Genomic DNA, 27754 nt, shown 5'->3' with positions numbered 1-27754 from the left:
ATACATCAATTTATTCGGGTACTTTGATTTTTAAATATAATATATATTGTGGTTTTAGAATTCAAAATTATATTTTCAATTTAAATAATGAAAATTATGTCTTTATTTAATTAAGGAATCAAAAGTAAGTTATTAAACTCAAATAAACATCCAACATTTCTAATCTACTGATTTGTCTCAATTTCTATAACTTTTGAAATTATTGAAAGATTTATATTAATATCTATTGTCATACTAACATTGAAACCTTTATCACTTGTTAAATCTTACAGAATATGAATGAGGAGTTTATTTTAATTTTAATACTTGCATGGTTTTGACAAAATCTAATTAATAATATCAGATATTATTTCTGTAACAAAGGATTTCCAGAAACTGTCTCTCTCCTAATAAATTAACAGATTGACAGACTAGAGTCACTGAAATGAGATCAATTCTAATTTTTATGACCCTCCTATGACATATGGGTCATTATGTTTCTGATTTTTTAGTCTTTCTTTAGACCTTCCTGTAGGTTGCACTATGTAAATAAAGCTGTTTAACAACAACTCTTTTATGGAAATATATAATATTCATAGATATTTTGTTGTGTTCACATACTGGTTCCCAGATATGATTTATATGCTTCATGTCATAGAGACATAACTGGGGAATGTAAACAGTATAAGTAGACATGGTAGCGGTAACAATTGAATTCTGGGAAATACCCAAAGTGAAGGGAGGGTATTACAAAATTTGATATATGTTTAAACTCTCAGAAGTTTGGGGCAAGTAAATATTGAAAATATGCCGCAAAGCCCTATGTTTTGACCTTTGAATAAAATAGTCTTGCATATCAACTTTCCATTCTAGGATATAATTTTACGAAATTTCATCATATAAGTGACACAGTTTTAGTTGTAAAGGGAGTTCCTATGGGAATTGCAGTGTCTATATTTCTGTATCATGTAAAGATGGTTTACCATGAAGTTTTACCCACATTTTTTAGAAGCTTGTACACATTTTCATTCTGATGTGGATTTTTTAAAGTAGATATAAAAAATTTGTTTTGACAGGGATTTGGCAATTCACTAAATATGGAAATTTGATAGTGAGGGTAGAGCAAGGTGTTAACTGCATACATATTCTTGTTTACTGATACAACATTTTTACTTGTTTTTTCATACATTTAGCATTACAGAAAAGTACAAGGGTGTTTATAATCTTAATTACACATTTTGTATCAAAGGACAAGTTTAACCTGTGTACCATTTTATGGTATCTTAATCCTCTACAGTTAACCACTGCCTTTTATAGTTTAAACAAAATAGTGCAGTTAAGTAGCAAAAATTTAATTTTGATGCATTATACATTTCTTATGAAGAAGTCTTATCTTGTGAAGTTGAAATGAAAAACAGCAATACAAGTCCTGTTCCTATATGTTAGATATCCTAGTATGCATAGAGTTTTTGTGACTTTGAAAGGGAGAGTGCTGTGACTTCGTGTTTGATTTTTAAGTGTGAATAGAGATTTGGGTCATAAATGAATACACTATATTTGTAAATATTTGTCAATTTCATTTATGAATAGGATACAACATTTTTGTGTATTGTGAATCTAGATACATGTAGCAGACAGGCTAAGCATATCTTATTTGTTAGTTACAATTTGTTTATTTATATTGTAGGTATGGCATCCTCATTTCTTTGCTTTGACAGCATTTAGATTATTCTATACCAAAGAAACGGACCAAGATAATGATGATGAGATTGATGAAGATTTACTGTCTCAATCTCAAACACAGGTCAGTTTTAGTCAGTTTTAGTAAAAAAGTATATCAGAGAATGGAGATTTAAAAAAAAAAAAAAATCCATGATTTTGGAGGGATTAAAAGGGATGCATGTTATACACAACTGCGTACTATACACAACTAACTATGGTAGACCAAAACCTTACAATTAATGACTTCATAAGCAAGCATCTAAGTTTTTGTAGAATTTATTTTGAATCAAGTAACATATTTTACAATCACTTTAAGACAAAGTATAAACCAATTTGCTCACAAATGATTAATTTAATTTGAATTTTTGTTTCATGTTATTTTGACATTTAGAAATATCTCATCTTCAGGGATTATATAAAAAAGGAGATGTGGTATGATTTCAATGAGACAAGTAATAAAAGTTCAAATGAAGTGGATATAAGCAACCATAGGCAACTGTATGGCCTTCAACAATGAGAAAAAAATCAACTGTATGATTGTTGGCCATAAAAGGCCCTGACATGAAAAAAATGAAACAATTCAATTTAGAAAACTAGCAAAACAATTTACATAAACAAATATGAAAGACATGAACCAACTACAACCATAGGCTCCTGACTAGGGACAGGCAATTTAAGAATGGTTGGGTCATACATTTTTGTGAGTGCTTAAACCTCCTCCTTACCATGGACAGTGGTTTAATAGTTTATGTTGATGCTATGTCTTATTACAGAACCAGTCCAGTACAGAATTGCATTACAGTGAGAAATGGTTCCATGGCAAGTTAGAAGGAGGTAGAAGAAAGGCTGATGAGTTGCTAAACAACCACAGTTACCTTGGAGACGGTACTTTTCTAGTCAGAGAAAGTGAAACTTTTATAGGAGATTATTCGTTGTCTTTCTGGTAAGATACAGCTACAACAGTGAAAAATTAAAATTGTCTCAAAAGAAAATTGTTTCTTCAAAGCATTTGCTTTAAATTTATGATCATCATGTAAATGAACTTGACTTTTGTATTGAAAATTAAGGTAATTTGATTATGCATTACTCAAACGCAATATTTAAAGTTTTAACCCATTTTCTTAGAAAATTTTGTTCCCCTGAAGATTATCTAACAGACCTCTTGCTGTTCTAGAGCATGCAGAGATATGCTCCTTTATAAGGGGTATCATTTGGGGGTTCGATCCCGCTTATTGTTCAGTGAGAATCCCATATCCCACTTCTCGTTGCCATTATAGCACATGTTATTTCCTGTGTCCAGCTGAAATTCTATTCCAGTTTGCATGCTTAAAAAAAATCGGCCAATCCTGCTTTACGCTTAGACCCTAATGACCTCCAACTTTACAAATGGAAAAAATGATAAAGTTTTGGTTTCTGTTTTCCAACTTGAGTTTGGCTCAACCAAATATTATGAAACTTATACGTATACTACCACAAACTCTGATCATGTACAAATTTTGGTATATTAACTTTTACCGTACTTGAGTTATGTCCTTTAATAATGTTGTATTCAAATGGGGAAACCTCTGTGCCATATGGTCTCATTCCCCATGTAATTAATATTTAATGGTATATTATTCTGTTTTCAGGAGACGTGGAGAAACTCAGCATTGTAGAATTAAAACCAAACAAGAGTTAGGGCAGTTGAAATATTACTTGATAGAGACAGCATTATTTGACAGTTTATATGATCTTATTACAAACTACAGACACAATCCAGTGCGAGGACAAGATTTCTCTATGCGTCTTTCAGAACCTGTTCCTCAGATTAACAGTCATGAAGGAAAAGAGTACGTCTGTTTTTAGAATGTTAGAATAAGGGCAGGGTTGTGAGTAAAGGTAGCACAGCAGTTTTAAGGAGTTTTAATTTCCATATTTTATGGATATACTTTATCCTTTAATTAAGACCCAAACAAAACTTTTACCTTCTAAGAATATTACTTTCCCATGCTTTAAACCATAAAAATAAATTCTCATGAAAGCCAAATAAGGGACAAAACCAGAAAGTTTTAAACCCACAAAAAATAATAATGTACTGTATTCCAAACTTTTTATTCTAACATGTCTAACTTGCCCATATTTGAAAAACTGTAACAACATTATGTCAAATTTTTTATGCTCCTAATGATGAAAACTTATTTAGTATCTCTAAAGTTGGCAAAACTGATTTTCTTCCAGATATTGTCTTTTAGAAACATGCAGGTAATTGGTTGTTTACCAACTCTTTTGAAAAACAAAACTTTATTTATTGTCTCTCCTTTTAAATAGAAAAAACATCTTCTTAAAATTTTTTCCTGAACTAGACTGTTGTGCTGCCTTCATTGAAGATGATGCTTTTTTTTTATTCATATATACAGACTAATTGATTTGAACAGGTTTTACCAGGCTGGCTAGTGTATGATTTGAGTTGCAATTTTGAAACTTGATTATATTCATTCAAAATGGATACCTTTCATTAGCATATTCTTATCCTTAAAGAGCCACTACAGGTTCAAAGCAAAACATGTTGCAAACTCTAATCATCTGCAGCACCTGAATCAAAGCAGCATACTTATTTATTTATTTATTTATTGCAGAGCCTTCAATTAAAAGCAGAATACTCTTATTTTTCCTGATAACTTGATTCAAAACAGCATAATTTTTTCCTTGCAAAGCTTTGGATACAAAGCAGCCTTGCTTTAGTTTTGGCATTGCAAATTCTTATTTCCTATTTATTACAGAGGCTTTAATCTTCTGACTTCAGTGTTGGTAAAAATCTTGTAGGATGCTAAGAAAATGTTGATAAATTATTCCTGGCTTATGTTTATTTATTTTTATTCAGATGGTATCATGACAACATGGAACGTGTAGACGCAGAAGACATGTTAAGACGAATACAGAATGATGGTGCCTTCCTTCTACGACGGGGAGCACAAAATAATTATGCAATATCATTCAGGTAATTTTTTATGAAAACAGTCAAATTGAATAAAGGCAACAGTAGTATACTGCTGTTCAAAAGTCATAAACAAAATTAAGAGAAAACAAATTATAATTACAAATTAAAACCGAGGGAAACACATCAACTATTATAATAAGAGGAAAACAGGGGAACAACAGAAACACTGAACTGCAAAAAAAACAAAAGCCAACATACATAGTAACAGACTATTTGAGGCAAATTATGAATTTTTTCATTAAATTTGACAGAGATTTTCACTTTTCTAGGTCTGTCAATAAATCTTGGTGTGACTAATTTTTATTAAAATTGAGAATGGAAATGGGAAATGTGTCAAAGAGACAACAACCTGACCATAGAACAGACAACAGCAGATCTATTGCAGTCATAACAACAACAAAATAAGGAGATGTGGTATGATTGCCAATGAGACAACTATCCACCAAAGTATTCAAACAATCATAGGCATCTGTATTGCCTTCAACAACCAGAAAAAAACAGTCCCATATAGTCAGTTTTTAACCCCTTCCCATTCACACCGGTACAGCTTACCGGTGAAGCCAATTTCAAGATTTTTTTGGGGCATTTAGACTGGTTCCATAGCCATTTGTTGACGTACAGATGTGGTTAAGGGCTCAAATTAATCCTCAGATAACCAGCAATGCGATTTAATGTGCAGCAAACCTCTATCGTTATTAGTTAATAAATAAGTCGCCTCTTACTGATGTGTAATTCTTCTGTAAAAACCATTTATTTTTCTTCGAATTTTGAGGAAAATTCTCAAAAAGAAGGGCAAAGAAAACTGCTCTTTTAAGAGGAGTTATGACTTTTCTCAATAACTGTGCAGTGAGTTTTGGAAGAATAGTATTAAACTAATAGTTCTAACTTGTACACTAGTTGCAAATGTTATTTTTAGAGTAGAAGCGCACTCACAAACTTGAAATGCGCTAAAAATTCGAAGTCATTTCTTAGAGATATTATGAGAAAAGAGACAAAAACCACTTAAATATTCTAAAAAAAATTTCCAAAGTTGAAATAGATGTAACAAAACATAGTTTCGTAAGTGTTGGGGTATGATAAAGTTGAAAACACTTTTGTTTGAATAAAGGAACATGTATATTTCAATGAAAAAATGACATTGTAAAGAGTGGATTCCTCCTAGATTTGCGTAAAAATCATGCATTTGGCAACAAAAATTTTCATCTGAACACATAATTCCAAAAGGAAAACAAACTGGGTGAGAATCTTTATATTATTTTTTTTTTTGAATTTCTTCCGTAGTAGTAGACTTAAGTACTTAAATTTCAATAATTTCATTACAATGCCAGTGGCGCAGGGGTACGATGATCTATCCCAAGCCGCTAAGAGTGAGGGTTCGAATCTCACTGCCGGAGTTGGAAAAATTATTTCCTATATTAAATGTAACTTAACTTAACTTTACTTTCAATTTCAAAAAGAAAACCTAAGATTTTTTTTTCAAAGAATGTGTGTGCCAAATTGCCCCCCCCCCCTTTTTTACCCCCTTGGCTCCATCTAGCTCGGTCAAGGGTGTCCCAGATCAAGCTAGCATTGGTAATTCAATTAATTTTCACTTGTAAAAACAAAGTTTAAGTTGCTGATTGATTGAAAACGAATTAGACCAATAACTAGGGTCCAAGTTTGAAATCGGACAATAATGGTGTCTAAAATCAGTTATTTTGAATGTTACGGACATCTATATTTCAAGGCCTATAGCACATTATGCGTCTATTTATTCCACTATGATAACTTTTATGGCTTCAACAGACTCGAGGCATTGTGTTTCCACCAAAACCTGACCCTATTAGCGCACCAATATGTCTCTGCATGACTTTTTGCCCAAGGATTTCGTATTTTTTCACTTTTTCGCCAACAGTCACGTGACTTTTGGAAATAAACCATGTGACCAAAAAATGACGAATTATCTCCAAACTTAATTTTCTGAAATATTTGACTAATTATATTTCATTTGAGCCTAACATGACATGTGTATGACCATTGATGCGAATGCAGTATTCATTTAAACTTCGATAGTGTCTTTTCGATAAGTAAAGGTCTAAAATGTCTGAATGGGAAGGGGTTAAGGCCCTGATATGAAAAAATATAAAACGATTCAAATGAGAATTTAATGGCCTAATTTATAACAAAGAAGTTTACAAGAAGACAAATATGACAGACATGAACCAAGGAAATCTCGTTTTTAGTTAAAATAAAATTAACAAAATAAATTGATTTGAAATTAAAATAATGGATGACAATCTGAGGATATTATGTTTGAATAAATAAAGAGCTGTGACCCTGATTGTGCTTAAATTCTAACATGAAGTCCTTCAAACGCTTTGAATGCATACCCGTGGTAAAATATGAATATATTGTTAGGGCTGTTCGTATTGTACTCCCACGTCATATGTATTTTAATGAATGAGCTACCCGACGTCATAGAACAACGATGTCAGAAAATAAGCATTTTATGGGAAAATACATGCTTGTGAAACCGAAAATCATCACAACAAGAAAACGTAAACAAATTATGCTAAAATGTGTTATATTAGCCATTTTGTTACATATATGAGACATATAAGTACACTAATCATTTAGATTAATCCAAACTTATCTAAATATGTTATTGTAAATAGTTTAAGCACTATCATTTTTATAGTTTTCTCCATTATTTTACGTAAATTTAATAGTGCATTTATTGACAGGAACGGCAAAATATGCCATCACCTAGAGAGCCTAGATTTAAAACAATTGCTGTATTTGTGCTATTAGAATCGAAATAATTCATGGGGCTTGAATTTCTCGTGATCGCTATCGCTCAGGGTAAAATATTTGTCATAAAGGGCCAGCCCGTGTTCAAATCACGATATATATTCAGGCCCCCATTAATTATTTCTTAAAACAACTATCCAACATAGGCCAAATGATGTCATCAAGAATAACTATTATTTGTTTAAATCTTTTTTCAGGGCTGATAATAAAGTTAAGCATTGTCGTATAGAAGTAGACGGCAGATTATTTGTGATAGGAGAGGCGCAATTTGAAAGTTTAGTGGATTTAGTGCAATACTATGAAAAGAATCCATTATATAATCGTATCAAGTTAAAGTATCCTGTGAACCAGACGGTAGTCGAAAGAAGGGGCTCTGTAAGTAACCTTATTTAATCATAGATATCAAATAACATTTGTTAATGTTGTTAATTGTCAAGTCAAAATTACCTTTGACTTAAAAATTAAAATAATTTCATGTTTAGATTTTAAAAAAAATTACGTAAAATTTTGATTAAAAAAAATTGAATAACATTTAAATTGTTAAAAGGGAAAAAATGACTTAAAATTAAGATAAAAAAGGCAAATTATTTAGATAAATAAAATGACATAGAATATAGGCAAAATATCAATTTGTGACCAGATTGAAAAAAGTAGTTATCTTATTGATTTTGCCAAAAATCTTCTAATTATTAGAAATTTTTATGAACAAATAACAGATGTGTAGTTATAACATAGGGTTGTGAACCGAAGCGTTTTAGATAAGCAGACAAAAAGAAAGATTTCCTTAACAGCCGCCTGCAATTTAAGTATAAAAAAAGATAATTCAGTTTTTGATATAAGGTTTTTATATTATAAATTTCCTATGAGAAATGTTTGTCAAATTATTATGATAATGGTTAATTTCAGGTTGAGCGTTCCCCACCGGTGGATGTGGGTATGACCTATACCAAATCAATGTTAAAAATATTTCAATTAGTAAAAAACGTAATTTTCATCATATGATCAACTGGACTTATTAACAATCTGAATGCCATGAAACAGAGAGAAAATAAACCTATAAACTATATATTATTAATTCTGAATATCTTATTACTAGTTTTTTCTTTCAAAATATATTTTCACTTAATTAACATACTTCCCTAAGGAATGGACATTTTAAAATCTACATTTGCCTATTTTTTTAAATGCATAAAACATGTATGAACCTTAAATTCCAGGATTCAAGTGTTTCAGGGGGAGCTATGGGTATGAATTACGTGAATCCAAATGACCTTTCCAAGGTAACCGCCTTGCAAGTCATGCATGCATGACCACCTGACGTAGTCCTATATGTATTTGGTTTATGGTTTAATTATATTTGCATGAGCATAGAATGCGTACTGTGTTTGCATAATTTGTGTATATTTGATATTTCAGTCTTAAGTATTTATAGTTTTGGTGGAAATTTGTTTATTATATGAATATTCAGAATGCATTATGCAGTATACACAATGTAATTCAGTTAAAAATCATTCTTTTTATGTTGAGTTTATCTTTCTGAATCAGGGTGATTACTAGCCATTTAACGTGATAACGACCCCATCATATAGTATTGCAGGAGGATGTTTCTGATAACATGCTTAAAATGTTGTAAGCCAGACGTGCATTTTGTCTTTAATAGACTTATCAGTTAGCTCGAATCAAAAGGTTCAAATGGTCAAATAAAGTAGGAAGTTGGCGAGCATTGAAGACTCTAAATTCTAAAAGGTTTTGCCAAATACAGCTGCGGTAATTTATTCCTGGGGTAGAAAAGCCTTGGTATTTAAAAAAAAAAAAAATCAAAATTTTTGTAAACAGTTTATTTATAATTATGACCAGACATGCCAGAGTGAGTAGCTAAAAATCACACACTTTCACCTGGGAAAATCAACACTGAGATTTCAAATGATATTTAACTGAATCTATCTTGGTGTACTGTAAAAGCAATATTTGTGTACTGTAGTAACCACAATACATGTACTAAGGCATGCACATTTTTACTCCAACAGACAATATTTTTTTTTGGGTTATGTCAGGGGTAATTATTTCGGGATTATAACTACCGGTATTCATTTATTAATCTTAGAAGTTTAACTTCTCCTCTACAATACTGCATTTAGAAATAGTTATGATCCATGCTCCATGAATAAATATTATTGGTATATAATGATGACGACCAGGATACACTATACTATACGAGCAGAACAATATTCTTTAACATAAGTTCAAATTTACTTTATATAATATAATAGTGTATTTTATGAAAAGAAAATTATTGTTTGGTTTTGATACAATTTTACAACAAAGGGGCCTTAAAAATAATAGAGTTTGGAATGGGTGTAATGGGCATTGTATTCAAAAACACTTACAGTAACATATTAATTTAAATTTTAGAAAAGATTTGTAAAAACAAAATTTGAGTGAATGCTTTCAATGTACACATAACTATCAAGTTTGAAGTAAACATTTTCATGTGATCATAATTGGGTGCTGATTCCCTAATTGAAAAGCTATGAAGAATATTGCTGCTTGATTCTTACATGTCATACATCGCAATAAGTATTGTACCACAGAAACCATTTTTATGCTAGGAAATTTGCTTGCAATTGTCATATCAATTTGAAATTATGAATGGTAGCAGGAGATAGGATTTGACTTAATATTGGTCAATGAAAAAATTGTACCATAAATTTTAGTTATAGTTCTTCAAACATTGTTTTTTTTTATAAAAAGTATTGACCTCTTGTAAGACATTTTTTAACATTTTAATGGTTTCTGGTATTATCTGTTGTACAACATATAATTATAAAAACAAATAGTTTGCACAGCTAGTTATGTCGACGATTTATATACATAGCAAAATAAACAGTGCATTCTTGGAGTGGATCAATATGAAAGTTTATATAGCATTTTCATCATAACATTTAATGGCAAGTACAACTTTAAAATAAATCTGTTGTATATCTAGACCTGTGGATTCATTATTATTCGTGGGGTATGAATTATCTTAGATTCCATTTGGATATGTTAACCATGAATTTAATTATTAATCGAAGTGCAATTTACTTATATGTATGCAAACTTAGGCAAAATCATGAATTTGAATATCTACAAAAGTACAATGTTTTCTCAATCCTTAAAAAAATTGTTACTCACAAAAATAAAAGAATTCACAGTATTTATCTTACAACTAACATGCAATGAATATATTTTAAATTAAGAGATTGATCTAAAAATAGAAGTTGAGGTAAAATAAGATAGTCTGGATGTTTGCTTTAATCCTTTAATTCTGAAATTTCTACCCTGCAAGCTATTTGAACATGTTGAATTATTTTGTTGTAAATGCATGTACTCATGTGCATATGATCTAAGAGTCAGTATTTGATCAATTCAATACATATAATGAATTTAGTAGTTCTATCCTAATTAGGACCTATATAAGAACTTCACATTTATTGATCGCTTTAAATATTTGGGAAATCTTTGTTCATCTTTTGGACAAGGGTCAAGCATGATCAATTTGATTACATGTGAAATGATGTGAATCTTCATTTAAAATGCTCAAAAGGATAATAACAAACAAATGACTGCATATAGTTTACAATTTCTAGGAAAACAAAAACTTTTATGACGAACACAACACATTTTTATGCATGAAAAAAGCATTAACTTGTAATGCTCAAAGGTTCAGAATAAAAAGAAAGTGTTATGAATGAAAGTGCTTATGTTCTAATCTTGTCTGTTACATTTATGAGAATGATATGGTGGCAGGATGTGGCCAGTTTTCGTATTTGTCTTTGATATTTTATGAAGCAGTAATGTGAAAAGATGGAAAATCCCTCCAACCAGATCTCTGCTCTTTACAGTGTAATGTTTTAGTGCTGTCATTTTAGCATTCATATTTTTACTTTATGAATATCAAAGACACGATAATGAAATGGCCTCATCATGCCACCATATGAATGAAGTATGGCTAAAATCATTCTCTTGTAGGCATATGTGTACTTAAAATCTTCAATACATTTAGTTCATTATTGCTATAAATTTGTCACAAATTATACATCGTTTTGGTACTGGTATCATGCCATTTTATACATTTATATTTAAAGCTTCAGCATGCTATGGAATTGTGGTAATTTTTGCATGATATTTGCATGTGCTCGTGCTTTGTAGGTACTTATACCAGATGACGATGAAAATAGTATCTATGGCGATGGAATATATCACAGTCCAAATCAGTTGGTATCCAAGGTAACACAGATTTGACCATGATGCATTTATTTTACTGATTTTCCTTTCATTATTTTTTTATGCTTATACTTGTTGAAGCGGGTGTGTAGTGATTGTTTCATAAATTTGTACGGGTGGAAAATAAAAGCTGAATCTAGAATTCCTTATAAAATAAAGCACTTTTTCACAGATCCGAAAAAATAGTATTTATTTCCTGAGGTGGGATAAGTGTAAATCCTGAAATTCTGGAATCCACCAAAAAGAAGTGCTAAATCCCTCCATCCTGAAAATTTCATAGAATACTAAAAGATGGCTTTCTGCATCTCTTATTTGTTTTGGGCGAGATGAGACTTCTCTAACATGTCTAAGCAAAACATTGACTGCTATGTAAAACACAGGATAGTAATCTTGTACAAGTAGCAATAACTCTTATTAAACTTCCATGTTAATGACACGTACACAGAAACTAGTTATTGGGTAACCCATCATCAATATATGAGCTTTGCCATGACCAATCAAATACAAATTTGCTGCCTCACGGACATTATTATTTATCAAGGTTTGCAGATATGGGTTAAATAAAATTAAAATCTTCAGATTGAAACAATTGAGCATATTAAATATTTGAAATGGAAATTTGTGAGAAAAATGTTTTCTGGTCTTGCATATACAGAACTGCACATTTTAAAGCTACCAACAATTACATATTTATACATATTTATCAAAATAAATCTATTTATGCTTATATTATATGTTGTGTAAACAATATTATTTTTAATCATGGTAAAAAAATAGCTTTTTGAAAAAGTTTCAGTAAATATATTATTATTGAATGCATTTCATGATTTGAACTTAATATAATATTTATTATCAACTATATCTGAAAATTTAGAAATGATACTACTTTATTGATGTTAATATTAAGAAGTTTTATGCAGAATAATCAATCTCTGGATAAATCAGTGTTCTCCCCAGGCCCTTAAAGGACCACGGGCCCGCGATGTATAATTTTTACCGTGGCTCTATCTGTCTTGCCGCGATGTATAAATTTCAAAATCATATTATTTAAAGACAAAATATCATCAAGTAATCATAAAACTTTCAGGTGAAATTTGACCAGTTTAAACGAGTTCAAACCTTGATTGTTTACACCACGTGATCAATTTACCTTATTGAGGTTAACCTTGTTGATTGGATTTAATCTATGTTACTAACACTTATAACATGATTGTTTTGTGTCTTAATTAAGATTTGATAATTTTATGATCACAAATAACTACACGTTCAGCTTGTCTGACAAAACAGCCTTTGGACGTCCAAGTAATCTCGGTCTATAAATATCACATGACCCAGTTAATTCAAGTAGAGAATTTAAGTTTATTTACAATTAATTGCAATATAATTTATAAATCAAATGCATGACTGTACCTTCAAACTGTCAGAATATCTATATATATATATCCCAAATTAATGAATGAAAGAAGTAAACAATGTCCATAATCACATGTTGAATCTATTTATATCTACTTCCTGTCATTTAGGCGGGAAAAGTAGGGAGACTTTGTTGTTTACATTGAATATGGTTACTTATTAGGGGATTCTTTTAAATGAATCATGACAAACAAAGATAAATGATTTAGTGCAGCATTTAGGTTGTACAATGTATCTATGTTTGGTTTCCACCAAACACAAGAAAGGTTAATAATTACATGAAATTTATATTTATGGTAAAATGTTCAAAAGTTTATAATTTTTTTTGGTAGAAGTTATTAAAGATAGAAACTGGTTCAAATAATAAAACAATAGAAATTGGTTCAAATAATAAAACAATATAGTATAACTTTATTGCAAAAAACATGATTTTGACGGGTTAAAATGCAAACATACATATGACATAGTACATTGTATACTCAAGTGACAAGAAACATAATACATGATAAATGTTTTAAAAAGTGAAGTTGATATTAATAACATATATAAGTTCTTGAAAATTTTAAGTCTCCTTAAGGGGGCTCGCGGGTCTAAATAATTTTTTTTAATTTAATATAGGATTTCTCTATATTTTTCTATAAATTAACTTTATCTTATGCCTAATGGAAAAATGAAATAAAAAAATGGGGTCACCATGCATTTACGCTCACAATCTGCCTTCGAAAAAAGATTACTTTTTTGTGAATGTCCTTTTTTTCTGTTGAACTAATAGGAGAAATATTGGTAATATCGAAATTAAAAAAGAACTAAATTACAGAAATTGTTTAAATTTTACAATTATTCAGTTTATGTACAGCCTTTTCTAAAACAACAATAAAAAATATAGGTCACCGATGAGTTAAAAAAGATATTTTATTTTTTAGCCCAAAAATTGGCATTTTTGCACCAAAGGGAGATAATTTGGAGCTTTTTCAATGATATCTAAATTTTAACAGTCACCTGGGGCCAACATGTATTGATTTTTTTTGGAACATTATTGTACCATAAGATAAAGTTACAACTACTTAAGGTAATTGATAAAATTTGTAAAGAAAAATGAATGTTTGATTTTTTTCTGAAAATCTTATACCCGCAAGCCTCCTAAAAGACAGTAATCCTTTCATATACAACAATTTTCTATCTAGAAATATAGAAAGTTTTTTAAATTGAACTGTCATCTTAAAATGATATTCAAGTATACAAATTGTTTATTGATTAACTTCTTTCTTACCAATAATTTTATAACTCAATGTCTACATAACACAGTACCATAGTATTAAAACAAAACAAGACTAAAAAACAACAGTAACTAGAAATATAGGTAAGCGACACAACGCGACACCACACATTAAACAATTATTTTACCAAGAGCACGCATTACCCTGGTGCTATCCAAAAATCCTGGGGAGAACACTGGATAAATGATATGTTTTTCTTTTATTCAAGCAGTAAGAAACAAATGGTTTGAATTTAAATTCTGCATTATTTCTTTAAAGAATTTGAATTTATTTGCAATACACCTTATCGCTATTTGTCCGCCATTACTGGATATCAAACAGCACTGGTTCCCGTAAAATTCTAACGTCATAAAACATAATATCTGATGCTACAATGGAAAAATGATTGTTGTATGCGTCAAAAGTTCATGCGGGCGGGTCAACCAAGATTAGCTATAAGGTGTATTGTGAAAAAAATATGCTCTCAAAAGTTTGTACAAACATTGAATAAAAAATATTGTAAAATAAGTTCATGTACATTTTAAATTCAAAGTTTCTCTCAATTGATTTAGCTGAAAGTAAAAGCCATAGCAGACTACCAAGCCAACAGAGCAGACGAACTGTCTTTCAACAAAGGATCCATTATAACCAATGTCAACAAGGCTGATGGGGGATGGTAATGTGGATGATTTTTATTAAAACAATACAGTGTAACCTGCCTAATCAGACACCTGAGTATTCCAAGATCATGCTTTATCCCACAAGTTTTCATGGTCCTAAAAAATGCCTATCCTTGCAGAAAAAAAACTGAGTATTCCGTCACCATGCTTCATCCCACATTTCTTTTCTGGTCCCCCAGTGTGTCTGATAAAACAAGTTACACTTTTTGAATAGACCTCTTTCCAATTATGCACACCTTTATCATGCGCTCATTGACCTACTGTTTAACAAACACTTGAAGCAGGGGTGTAATTAACAAGTGTTAAAGCTCAGTTCATCTTGGTTTTTTTTCTAGATTTTAGCTGATTAATTTTTTTATAAAATGTCATTTATATTTTGAAAATCAAAATATGATTTTCAACATGTCATAATCACTTTATTGACATTAATGTTCAAGAGATAATGGTAATCATCTTTAGCCTGTATTTGTATCTATCAGGAATGTCCTTTGGCTCTGATTAAATGTATTAAGAGCAGAATTATTTCTTAGCAAAAGACATCATTCTTTTAGAGTACAATGTATTTAAAAAAATATTTTTTCTATACCTTTTTAAGGTGGCGAGGTGATTTTAATGATAAAAGGCAGAATTGGTTCCCTGAACATTTAGTAGAGGAGCTGGACCTCCCAGAGGAATCAGAAGATACTTCACCATTAGGAGCTTTGCAGAAGGGTTTTATAGACATACAAGGATGCAGAGTTGGTAAGATTTCTGAGCATTTCTACTACGAAAGAAAAAAAACAACATTGAAAATGAGTTCAAATAAGACACGACTAGTGTTACTAATTAGGTATAAGAAGATGTGGTATGAGTGCCTATGATTTCAAGATTTAAAAGATTTTATTCATAACCTCAGACATATACTTGTGTACAAGAGCACAATATATACAAACATTTTAAGATAATACATAGCGAGACAGAACAAACGAAACACAAATACATATTATATTTTAAAAGACAATTGGTATAATCAGATTAAGTATTTTATGATTTTCTTCACGAAAATTGATAATTTCCTTTGAACTTGTACGTTACATATAGACAACAAGCCAGTGAATTTGTTCTTGCTTGGATTCATTACATAGTAATTTGGTATAAACTTTGAACTTAGAGCAGAAAATCAGCATTTTTACAGGTAAACAATATATGAAACTCATCCCCTATTTCCTCATTACATAATGTACATATTCTATGAGACAGCTCTCTAAGCATTTTAGATTTTACTATAAAGTTGATATATTTTGATATATTTTGTAACAATAAGGTCAAGACATAACATCTATTTCTCTTACGATTCAAAATTCACAAACTGGTCAGGACAAGTTTAGAAGATGTCAGAATTAGAGACATTGTTATTCAACTTGGAAATATTGACATCAGCTGGCATCGTTGCCTTTTTTCATGACTTCACAATAGGAACTTCTGGAGAAATCATGAAAATAATTGAAAATTCGAACAATTATTCACTGAGATCAAAGTTTTCTCTAGAGATGAGAAATAGTTATTCTCACACTGATCGAGAATAGTGAAATTAGTATGAAAATTAGAGAAATAGGGGAAAGAAATCAGAATGCAATTGTATATTTAAGTAAACATTAGTTCTAAACTCTAAACTCACTTTTTCAGAAACAAGCGGAAGGGCTGACAAACCATTTACATTTATGATCTATACACGTACAAGTCCTCAGCCACTAGAGGTCGCTGCTGATAATGAAAGTGATATGCGGGAGTGGATGGGTATTATTGCTAATTGTACACAACAAACACAGCAAACAGTAAGAAAAACATTAATTCAGATTTTTTATACCCCACCTAGAGGCATATTATGTTTAGGGTCTGTGCTTCCATCCATTTCTTTGTCCGTCTGTCCTGCTTCAAGCTAAAGCTTTTGGTCAAGGTAGTTTTTGATGAAGTTGAAGTCCAATCAACCTGAAATTTGATTGAAAAATAAAAGAATTTTCAGTATATGATGGAAAGCATCTTTGGTCTGATGTTTTCTTTTTTAATCCATGACATTTATCAATAACATTTGTTAAATTAATGTTAAAGATACACTATTTCTCTGCTTGGCACAGACAGTAGCTTAAAATAATATGAAAATTGAGGATAAAAGTTTTAAGTTAATTTGATGCTTTAGTTGACAAAAATGAGGCTATCAACCCTACACCACAAAGGGTTTTCCTACATTCTTTTAACACATGACAGATTTTGATGTACTCAATTATAATTTGAAATTTAACAGTCTTCTAAGAAGGTGAGTATTGCTCTGAAGTAGCCTAATCCTTTAAAGCAACACATAACCACCCAACAGACACATGCCAGATTGTTTTCAATTACAGTCAACAATTTCAGTAAGCATAACATGAAATCACAATGTAATATTCAAACGACCACTTTCGAGTTATGCCCACTCCTTCACTAGAAAAATTTGTTTATAATGCACCCCTTTATGACATCATTCACCAGCTAAAGGGGATCACCTGTATCAATGCACAGTTAAACTTCATCAAGTGTTTTTGTGATCATCATTATGCAGGAGAAAATAGAAATAATGTTTGTTCCATTGGTACTTAATCACAATAACCTAATGACAGCAGTACTGATGAGCAATATAAACAAATAATATGATGACTAATTCTTGCAATAAAATTAACGGTACCAATTTTCTTGCACCAGATGTGCATTTCGACAATACATGTCTCTTCAGTGATGCTTGTGGCCAAAATATTTGGAATCCAAAGCTTATATAAAAGATGAAGAGCTATAATCCAAAAGGTCCAAAAAGTATATAGCATCATATTTTTTCAACCATTTGCTCAGCTTGGTTAAGGAAGTGACAATGCTTCCAAACACATGAACATGAACCTGTGTATTTGACAGAAATGCATCAAAGTGGAAAGTTGTCTAATTTTTTATATAAATTTGAAATGTACATGTACTAGCTATAGGTAATTTATATAAGTAGAAACAAGAACTGCATTTTTACCTTTTTCAGGTTAACTTATGGTCTCAAATAAAGCATTGATGATGAATTGGTGTGCATTCAATTTCCCTGTAATTAAAAAAATATCAACACATAAAAACTATGTTGGAAGGGATTAACATTCCCTCAGTATATATTGTAACATGCTCAAGTCTCAAATTAACCTCTTGGTTTAAATTCTAGAATTGATTTTATGGTCAGTGCAGTGTATATAGTTGATGCATGGTTTTCTTTTTAGGCATATCAATTATGGACACTTGGTAGTTACGTAAGGAATTTTGTATATTTTTGGAAATTTAAATAAATATTACTTTTAAAAACAGTAGATTTAATAACAGCTGGTGAAATAGTAGGAATTAGAATCATATTCAAAACAGTGTGGTCCTGGCCATTGATTGACGACCTAAATTATCCCATTGACTGGGACAGATTAGGTGAACGTTTGTCTGTAACGACCATTGCTCACTTCTTAAATTTAAACTGTGTGGTCACCAAAGGTTCTTAACGCCTTTAATAATAAAATAATTCGAAAAATTATTCAGAAATAGCCTTTATGTTTTGATTAATATCATTGATATAAATCAACACATCGTATTATTTCTGATTCGTTTTTTTCGAATTGCTTTATTTGGGTGTTGAGAACCTTTGGTGACCCCACAGATTCAGTGTCTTTAACAAGTACATAGTGAGCAGTGATTGTTACCGACAAACGTTCACCTAATCTGTCCCAGTCTAAAGGATAATTTAGGTCGTCAATCAATGGCCAGGACCACACTGTTTTGAATATGATTCTATATAAGTTTCCTATAAATAGAAAATATGAATGCAAATTGTCTATTCCTTTTAGAGATGAATAATATATTTCTGTTTATTTACAGTTCAAATTAATAAATTTATATAAACTTGGTGTTGCAATTTTTATTTTATTCCTCATACCTAGTTTACATAAAAAAAAAATCATCATGCTCATATTTTTAAATAAGATAATAATTATAAATATAATAATAAAATTTTAAATGAAATTTAATCAAATTATCTCCCTTAGATAAATTTTTACTTTCTTCTTTGTATTGGAATTTCTGAATATTTGGCATTCTTACCTAGTCCAGATTTTAGTTTTTGAAGTTTGGGGTCACCTATAAGCTGAATGCTGTGACTATATAAGATTTATTTTTTTCTTTTATTGTTTTATATTTAATCATTTTGAAGTAGTGTCTTGAAGTTGTTGATATTAACATTTATTCAATCTATTTTGATTTTTTTTTTAAATTCATCATTTGCTTTGAAAATATGGTGTGTTGAAATATGTGGTCATTTATAGAACTTCTTTGTTTAGATCCATTACTTAGAACATATTTTACTCTAATTCTTAAAACTGCTGTGGTGAGTATTTTGTACTTTCAGCCTCAAATGGTTCTTATCATTGTCACAATCATCCTTATGACATAGTTGATGAACATGATTTAATTGGCTATAATTTACAAGTTAATTTGTATTGATATATATGAAAAACTTAAAAACCAAAGAATACAAATTTTCATTAGAAAATCTTTTTGTTGACATTATTTGTTCAATATTTTTCAGAAACAAAAAGATAAACAGTTAGAGAGGAAGAAATGCCTAGCTAGAGATTTGTCTGATCTGATTGTCTATGCTGTTGCTGTGCCATTTGATTTAGATAGTAAGACATTTACAGATAAATATTTAAATTGATATCTGCTCTTTGATTTTAGTACATATTTTTATACGTAATTTTTTTTGGGACCCTTTAAACAGGAAAATGTTTTTTTTTTGGTTTTCGGTCTAGGACAGTTGAAAGAGGAGCTTTTGGTTTTCGGTCTAGGACAGTTGAAAGAGGAGCTACATGTAGATAGGACTTATAAACAGTTTATGAATGTAAAATTATTCATAAATCTTCTGAATAGAGTAAATCATGGTTAATTGAAAACATAAACTACACATTTTTCTGATACAGAATTTACTCAAAATTGTCCAAAATCTGCTCTTCGGGTCTAGGCAGAAACGAGCTTCTCTATTTATTTGTCTATATTCACACTGAAATCCTGATGAATATGCAGTCAAGCGAATCGTCAGACAATGTTGAGATTTGTTTGTTTGTTATATTTCCTACAACACGAGGAAGCAGATAAGGCACAAAGAAGCCATTTTCTGATAATACCAGACGCCACTCCACTCTCTAGTTCCATTATCATATGGTCTATAAACGCAAAATATAATGAGACTTTCCAATACTTTTTTGGCGTGATTGCAGGATGATTGGCTCTGGTAGTCCGTTGAACACATTGCCATGGCATGATTTCAACGATATCTAAGGGTTCTGATAAATCTAATGTCGATTGGTACATCTAATTTTAAACAGATAAACTGTACTCTGTAAAATGAGCTCAGAAACTACATGTTTTAACTCTTAGACTGAGTATAACAAATTCAAATCTTGTAAAAGATACAAGTTGCTGTCCGATTTTGTCATGATCTCCAATAAAACTTCTATTTTGAAACCAAATGCCGTTATTTAATAACATTTCATCAATTAAAAAAAGTGACAACATATGTGTTTCCTTTAAATATTTAATTTATATATTTTTATTTTGCAATAATGTTTTTTACATGCCGAATTGAATCGATGTGCGTGCAACTGTGTGTTAGCGTATAGGGAGCTACGCGCCTGGAAACTTATACACAATGCTTATTATCACATTATACAGAGAGAAAAACATTAATGTGATTAGTGATATCCCTATACAAAAGGAAAAAATTGCTAAATTTGTCATTTCTACACCCTTCCTTTACTTTCCCTCAACCAAATGCTATAAATGTTATACATTTATGTCCCTTTATAATAAGATTGAGAATGAAAATGGGGAATTTGTCAAAGAGACAACAACCGACCATAGAAAAAAACAACAGCAAAAGGTCACCAACAGGTCTTCAATGTAGCGAGAAATTCCCACACCCGGAGGCGTCCTTCAGCTGGCCCCGAAATATATACGAGTTCAGTGATAATGAACGCCATACCAATTTCTGAATATTACACAAGAAACTAAAATTGAAATAATACAAGACTATCAAAGGCCAGAGGCTCCTGACTTGGGACAGGCGCAAAAATGCGGCGGGGTTAAACATGTTTGTGAGATCTCAACCCTCCCCCTATACCTCTAGCCAATGTAGAAAAGTAAACGCCTAACAATACGCACATTAAAATTCAGTTCAAGAGAAGTCTGAGTCTGATGTCAGAAGATGTAACCAAAGAAAATAAACAAAATGACAATAATACATAAATAACAACAGACTACTAGCAGTTAACTGACATGCCAGCTCCAGACTTCAATTAAACTGACTGAAAGATTATGATTTCATCATATGAACATCAGGCACAATCCTTCCCATTAGGGGTTTAGTATCATACCATCATAACATATATGAGAATTTCATAACCCTTTATGAATGGATTGTTTTTTAATTTGATGTATAATTACATGAGAGGACATACATGTCCCATGGACACATTTGCCTTACAAGCAAAAAATCATGTTGTTGATATAGAAATTTTAAACAAATTTATAAATGTTTTTATAAATAAATTTTCTTCAAGTGTATGCTTTAATAAATAGCATTTCTCTGCTTAAATGAACTTCTTATATGAAAATGAAATGACAAATAAATAAGGCACACATAGATTTAAATATTGATGTTTTATTGGGGAAAGTTTCTGGTGTGATTAGGTTTATCTTATAATCTGTATCATAACTAATCTGCAATTAGAAAAAAAAACATTTTTTGGCCATATCCAAGACAGTTTTGGCCTGTGGGGAAATATTTCTAGCCTATGTCAAAGTTATGGATGATCCTTCAGTTTAGTTGTCACATGTTTGCGAGAGACTTTTTCGTCTTATCATGATCAGCTGATTTGATTTGAGTTTAATTTAATTAATATTGCACTGATTGAATAGGACCTGGTTTATTTGTTTTGTACATTGTTAACAGAATATGTATGTCATTTCATTTTAGGAGCCCTTAAAGGACCAATTAACTGCTGTGAAATGTCTTCCTTCTCAGAAATGAAAGTTGAAAAATATTTAACAAGACACCAGGCTGCAAGCTTTGTAAAATATCCTTTGTCAGTAAAAAAATCTTAAAAGTGAAAATATGATCATGTGTATGTATATGTGTCACACAGTTTGTATGCAGAGTCATAACCAGACATTTGGGGTTATATACAACATAAACCCCTGACAGAATTCATTGAAAAAAAATCAACAAAAATATCAGCCTTATGATTTGGTATGCCATACTTTTTTTCTTCAAAAGAATCTTCAGTGATGCTTCAGTGTAATGTACAAAGTTTGAAAATCAATGAAGACTCAATTTTCCTTAAGATATTGCAAAAACAGCTAAGGTTATCTATTAACCAGTACAAAACCCTTAACATTGGAACAATTTTAAAGTTCAAATGCAGATTTGACAACAATCATGACAATATAAATCTTATTCTAATATGACATGCTTCTTTTGCTTTGTAAACAACATCGTGAGTAAATTCTCCATATATCTATACTTGGCGCAGACTCAGAGATATATATTTTAATGGCTGTTACAATAGACTTCCCACATAGATCCACATGTATTGGAACCTATTTGCAATTGGCCATTTGCCGATTCCATTGTTTTAAAAATTGCCGTTAAAAAAAGACAAAATAACTTTTATTCTTATTCGGATGCATAATAGAAAGAAGTAATACATAAGAGCTCAAACAAATCAACAAAATAAAAATAGAATAAAGTTCGGCGAAAGTCTTTTAATGTTTTTGACTCTGATTTAAGTCATTTCAAAACATGACTTCATACAACTGAAAACGCTACAGTTGAACGTTTTCTGATATGTGTACCATCAAAATTTGTATAATAGTGTTTTAAAATTGATTTGTAAGGTAGGTTTTGTATTATTTTCTATTCTATTGCATTATTTGCCTATTTACTGATTTCAGCAAGTCAACATGGCGGCTCCTTAGTTATCAAATGTCAACTTTGGATTTGACGGTAGCTTAAGAGAAAAACCTATAAATTAAAAATGGCAAATGTTGGGTTTGAGAATTCAAAGAATTAAAACAATTTTTTTTCTAGCTGTTATTCAGGAAACAATCCATGCAAGCTACAGATTTTATGAATGTTAAAGCTTTATCGAACCGGGAGTAAAACAAGAAGAGCCACACACACAGCATTCCTACCATCTACCATTTACTCATGACCTTGGCCATGATATTTGTTAATTTTATCCCTCGCTAACGCTCAGGATAAAATTCGAATATCACGGCCCAGGCCATTTGTAAATTTCCAACAATCTATGGCTTCCATGAATTATTTCTTAATTAACAACAACAAAGCTACCAACAGTTACAGTTATTACTATTCTTATGCAACTCTTGATAATTTTTAAATATGTCAGAAATTTTAACGACTCTTAAGCAACATTGTTGCAAATGAGGTATACTTATACATGTAATGTTGGTTACCTTACAAAACAATAAGCAATTACTTTCTTTAACATTCTCACATACAACACGAAACAATTAAGTAGAGTATATCCCAAGGGATCTCGGATGGACTCCTCTAACTATGACCCTATGCCAATGTGGAATTGTGGGTGTCAGATGGTGTCACTCAATTATCAGACTCCAGATAGATCTATGCAACTGAATGAAGGCAGATTTATGAGAAATGGAAGGTAGTTATGTGTTTTTATACAGGGAGATAACTCTCTAAAAATCAGCTAAAAATTTTAATCCTTTTCTATTGTTATGAAAATATTAAGCTTCACAATGATCAAAGTTAGTGTTTGTCAAACTGCTACATATCCAATGATTTTGTTTTGATAAAATGTTATTTTTTTTGAAAATTGTTTACTTTGGTCAAAGGGTCAAAGTAAATATTTTGTCACAATTTTAAGAAAATAAAATAAGCCAAATTAATTTTAGTCAAGGTGTATGTTACCTTGATAAACATTTGCTGGTATGTAGACAGCCAAATCAGACAGTTACATGAAGTTTCTGAAGGTTTATGTAAAAATTATTATAAAAAGATTTGAGTTAAGAATTTTGTAGCATTCCCGTAAAACTTTGGAGGCTTAGTGAACAGTAAAAGAATATACAAAGAATATGATGAACGTAAGGAATTTCTATTCACAGTATGTGTAAAAGTATGTGTTTTTTGTATTACAGGTGTGGGTATGTGTTACAGCCGGATGTGATGAGAGCAAAAGATTACAGTCCATTTAGTAAACAGTGCTTACAAAATGTAGACCCACTCACATTACATATTACTGTAAGATATTATTTAATCTTCATAAAAGTATTATCTAGACATTGATCCAATCATATTTTTCAAATATTTGCTCTTGCTAGAGTATGCATTTTTCTGCAAATGAACTTTATCTTATACTTTATAGAAAAATAGAATAAAAAGATGGGGTGGGGTCACCGTTTACTTACGCTCACAATTTGCTTTTGAAAGAAGCAAACATTTTTGTAAAGGTTTTTTTCTCTGTTGAACTAATAGGAGAAAAAAAGGTAATACTGTATCGAAATAAAAAAAGAACTAAATTACAAAAATCGCTCAAATTTTACAAAAGTTAGGTTTAAGTACAGCATATTTGAAAATGATAATAAAAAATATTGGTCACTGATGAGCTAAAAAAGATATTTCAATGTTAATGCCAAAAAATGGCAATTTTGCACCAAAGGGAGATAATTTGTTGTTTTTTCAATGATATATACATTTTTAAAGTCATCTGGGTTCAACACAAGTTGATATGTTTGAATGATTTTCCTACCATATGATAAAGTAACATCTAATAAAGGTTATAAATAAAATTTGTAATGAAAAATAACCGTTTTATTTTTTTTCTGATGATTTTTTTTACCCTCGAGCCTCCTTAAGTTAAATATTATGACCTCAAATTTTCTTGATTTCTTCTTAATTTCCTTAGAGGCAACCATGCCTGATGACGTCACACATAACAAACATAGTCTTGGCAAGCATTGCGTTTTGAATTTTGAAGTTTAACTGTCTTTAGTCTAAAAAAAATGGTAACTACCTTGATTCAGTGGTGGAGTCTTAATATTTGGTCTTATATCATATTAAAAGTTACATATGCAGTTAGATAGTTCTGTTATTATTTTACATTTTGATGGAATTAAAATTGGGAAATTGACTACAGTATTTATTTGATTGACAGGTATTGGGAGCTAGACATTTATTAAAGTCTGGTCGAGGGTTTGCCTGTCCATTTGTAGAAATAGAGATAGCAGGAACTGAAACGGATAACAGCAAGTTTAAAACGCCAAAAATTGGTATGTGTTTTGATTTAAATTGTTATCTCTTTTGTAATTCATATAGAGTAAAGAGTTAAAAAAAAAAAAAAATTATATTTATCTATACATGTTTTGGCGATCTTAATTTTTGAGAAAAGTTGTAGGTCACGGTTGGAAAATACACTTTGCTGATCTTTCCAAAATAAAATTCTCTTTGATAGAACTTCCAACACAGATAAACTATACTATTTCAACTTCACAAAATCTATATACAGTATGACTTAGAATAAAGAATAAAGAGTAGAATTGTATTATGTGTTTTCAGATGACAATGGTTTGAATCCCACTTGGAGAGAAAATTGTTCCAACACTTTTGACATTACTTGCCCAGAATTGGCACTGATCAGATTCATGGTACAGGATGAAGATGTATTTGGTGAACCCAAGTTTCTGGGACAGGCAACATTCCCAGTATCTTGTCTAAGAACAGGTAAGATTGACTGCTATATATATGACTAGTTATTAATTATATCTCATGAAAATCTTTATTATACCCCTGCTTTTATACAGTGGGGGTATACTTTTTTACCTCTATCTGCCTTTCCGTCAGTCCGTCCGTCTCATAAATATTTTCGTTGCATTTTTCTCAGGAACTACTTAAAAGGATTTCTGAAATTTGGTTTCAGGCTTTATATAAGTCAGTTATGTCGTGTGATGCGTTTTCAGATTCATCACAACTTCCTGTTTACTGAAAAAATATTTCAGGGGGGGGGGGGGGGGGGGGGGTATCGTCAGTGAGCAGTAGGTCACATTTTTACTTGTTTCATTTGTAATTCGCTATTACATATATACTCATCAGATTTTAGAGCAAAAAGTTATTCCATTTATTTTAGAACTTAAGTGCTTTGATCCTGTGCTGATTGTTATGGTGGTACCCCATAAAATTTTTAAGACAATAAATTACACTTTATCAAATTATGGCTACAATACTATTTACTGGTATACAAATTATCCATAAGTTTATGTGCCTACTTTGACTAAACCATGAACTCAAATGTCCACAAAAGTAAATTTTTGCCTCAAGCCACGAAAAAAGATAAAGTCACTCATATATCATTCCAATTGCATACATTACAGGTTATAGAAGTGTACCTATACAGAATGGTTACAGTGAAGAATTAGAAATGGCTGCTTTATTAGTTCATATAGATAAAAAGAATCCAAGAGTAAGTATGCTTTCATGATGCTTGACTGCTGCCACCAAAAAGGTTTGTAAGTCCAGGAAAACACTTATTTCCAAAGATTTTTTTTAAAATACAAAAAATTCTTAAATACTGTAAATTCAGAAATTATTGCGTGCATTTATTATTGCGATGTCATTTTCAACTAAAATGCAATTTTGATTTTTGCAATATTCAGAAATAATGTTTGACTGATATAAAAAAATTCACAGTGTAAGTTTTAATTATTGCAATTATAACCCTGTTGCATTTTTTGCAATAATAAAAACATCACAACGATTTCTGAATTTACAGTACTCTGCTGGCTATATTTATGCCCCCACCATCACTGTAGGGCGCATTTATTATTACCCTTGTCTGTCTGTACATATGTCCCTAAATTTATTTCAATTCTCTAACTTTAGTTTGCCTCATCTAAATGTTATCAAACTTATACACAATGCTCATTACCATAAAATTATTTTATGAAATTTCTCATAATGCATTAAATCCTGAAATGCCTTGACAATAAGATTAAAAGTGTGTGTAATAAGCTTAATTTTGACTCCTATTTCATTGTTTTAGGAAAGTGAAGAGTCTGATATCTATGCCTGTATACAAGATTTACGAGATAAGAAGAAAGATCTAGAGGAACAGATTGGCACTTACCAAAAGGAGGGAAAACAGCAGGGTGTTCAGAGGTTGATGGAGGAACTGTCTCTTACGGAAGAAAACTTACTTGCAAAAAACGATGAACGTCGTCAGAGAAAGTGAGTTCATCATCTTATATTTAGAAAGAGAAAAATTATTAATTGGCAAAACGGGAAATGTTTAGTGATTTTAGTCCCCATGTTTAAAATTTTTTCATTGTAGAAATAAAATTTCTGTTGTATCATTCATTATCTTAAGTTTAAACGAAGGTCAAAAGTACTTGGTTCTTGGTTATAAATGGGATGAAATTCAGTAACAGATAATTTGCTGTTTCAAGGATTGTGATCATTTTCAGTGTCTTCATATCAACATGGACAATAGTTTTGTAACAAGAAACGAACATAGAAATAAAGATGTAAGATTCAAAGACATAAAACTAGAGGTTTTTTT

At 30.8% G+C, this 27754-nt stretch overlaps 1 protein-coding gene across 10 annotated transcripts in view; it reads left to right on the top strand.

Moving 5' to 3' along the window:
* The window catches only part of LOC134721419 (1-phosphatidylinositol 4,5-bisphosphate phosphodiesterase gamma-1-like), a 90811-nt gene that overhangs the window by 47878 nt on the left and 15179 nt on the right, over positions 1 to 27754 (top strand). For 7 of the 10 annotated variants that reach the window (XM_063584414.1, XM_063584415.1, XM_063584413.1 and 4 more), the window contains 18 exons: positions 1667 to 1783; positions 2475 to 2644; positions 3330 to 3530; positions 4562 to 4678; positions 7666 to 7843; positions 8686 to 8748; positions 11660 to 11737; positions 14976 to 15079; positions 15679 to 15824; positions 16749 to 16897; positions 19690 to 19786; positions 22135 to 22237; positions 23681 to 23848; positions 24342 to 24444; positions 25358 to 25472; positions 25759 to 25923; positions 26571 to 26659; positions 27239 to 27423. In XM_063584414.1, the coding sequence (XP_063440484.1) occupies positions 1667 to 1783; positions 2475 to 2644; positions 3330 to 3530; positions 4562 to 4678; positions 7666 to 7843; positions 8686 to 8748; positions 11660 to 11737; positions 14976 to 15079; positions 15679 to 15824; positions 16749 to 16897; positions 19690 to 19786; positions 22135 to 22237; positions 23681 to 23848; positions 24342 to 24444; positions 25358 to 25472; positions 25759 to 25923; positions 26571 to 26659; positions 27239 to 27423 (2348 nt within the window). The remainder of the gene's footprint in view (positions 1 to 1666; positions 1784 to 2474; positions 2645 to 3329; positions 3531 to 4561; positions 4679 to 7665; positions 7844 to 8685; positions 8749 to 11659; positions 11738 to 14975; positions 15080 to 15678; positions 15825 to 16748; positions 16898 to 19689; positions 19787 to 22134; positions 22238 to 23680; positions 23849 to 24341; positions 24445 to 25357; positions 25473 to 25758; positions 25924 to 26570; positions 26660 to 27238; positions 27424 to 27754) is intronic. The other 3 variants (XM_063584416.1, XM_063584410.1, XM_063584411.1) reach the window with 2 other exon arrangements.

Source organism: Mytilus trossulus, chromosome 6 (genome assembly GCF_036588685.1).
Source record: "Mytilus trossulus isolate FHL-02 chromosome 6, PNRI_Mtr1.1.1.hap1, whole genome shotgun sequence".
Taxonomy (NCBI): domain Eukaryota; kingdom Metazoa; phylum Mollusca; class Bivalvia; order Mytilida; family Mytilidae; genus Mytilus; species Mytilus trossulus.
This window is presented reverse-complemented; position numbering and strand designations above follow the sequence as displayed.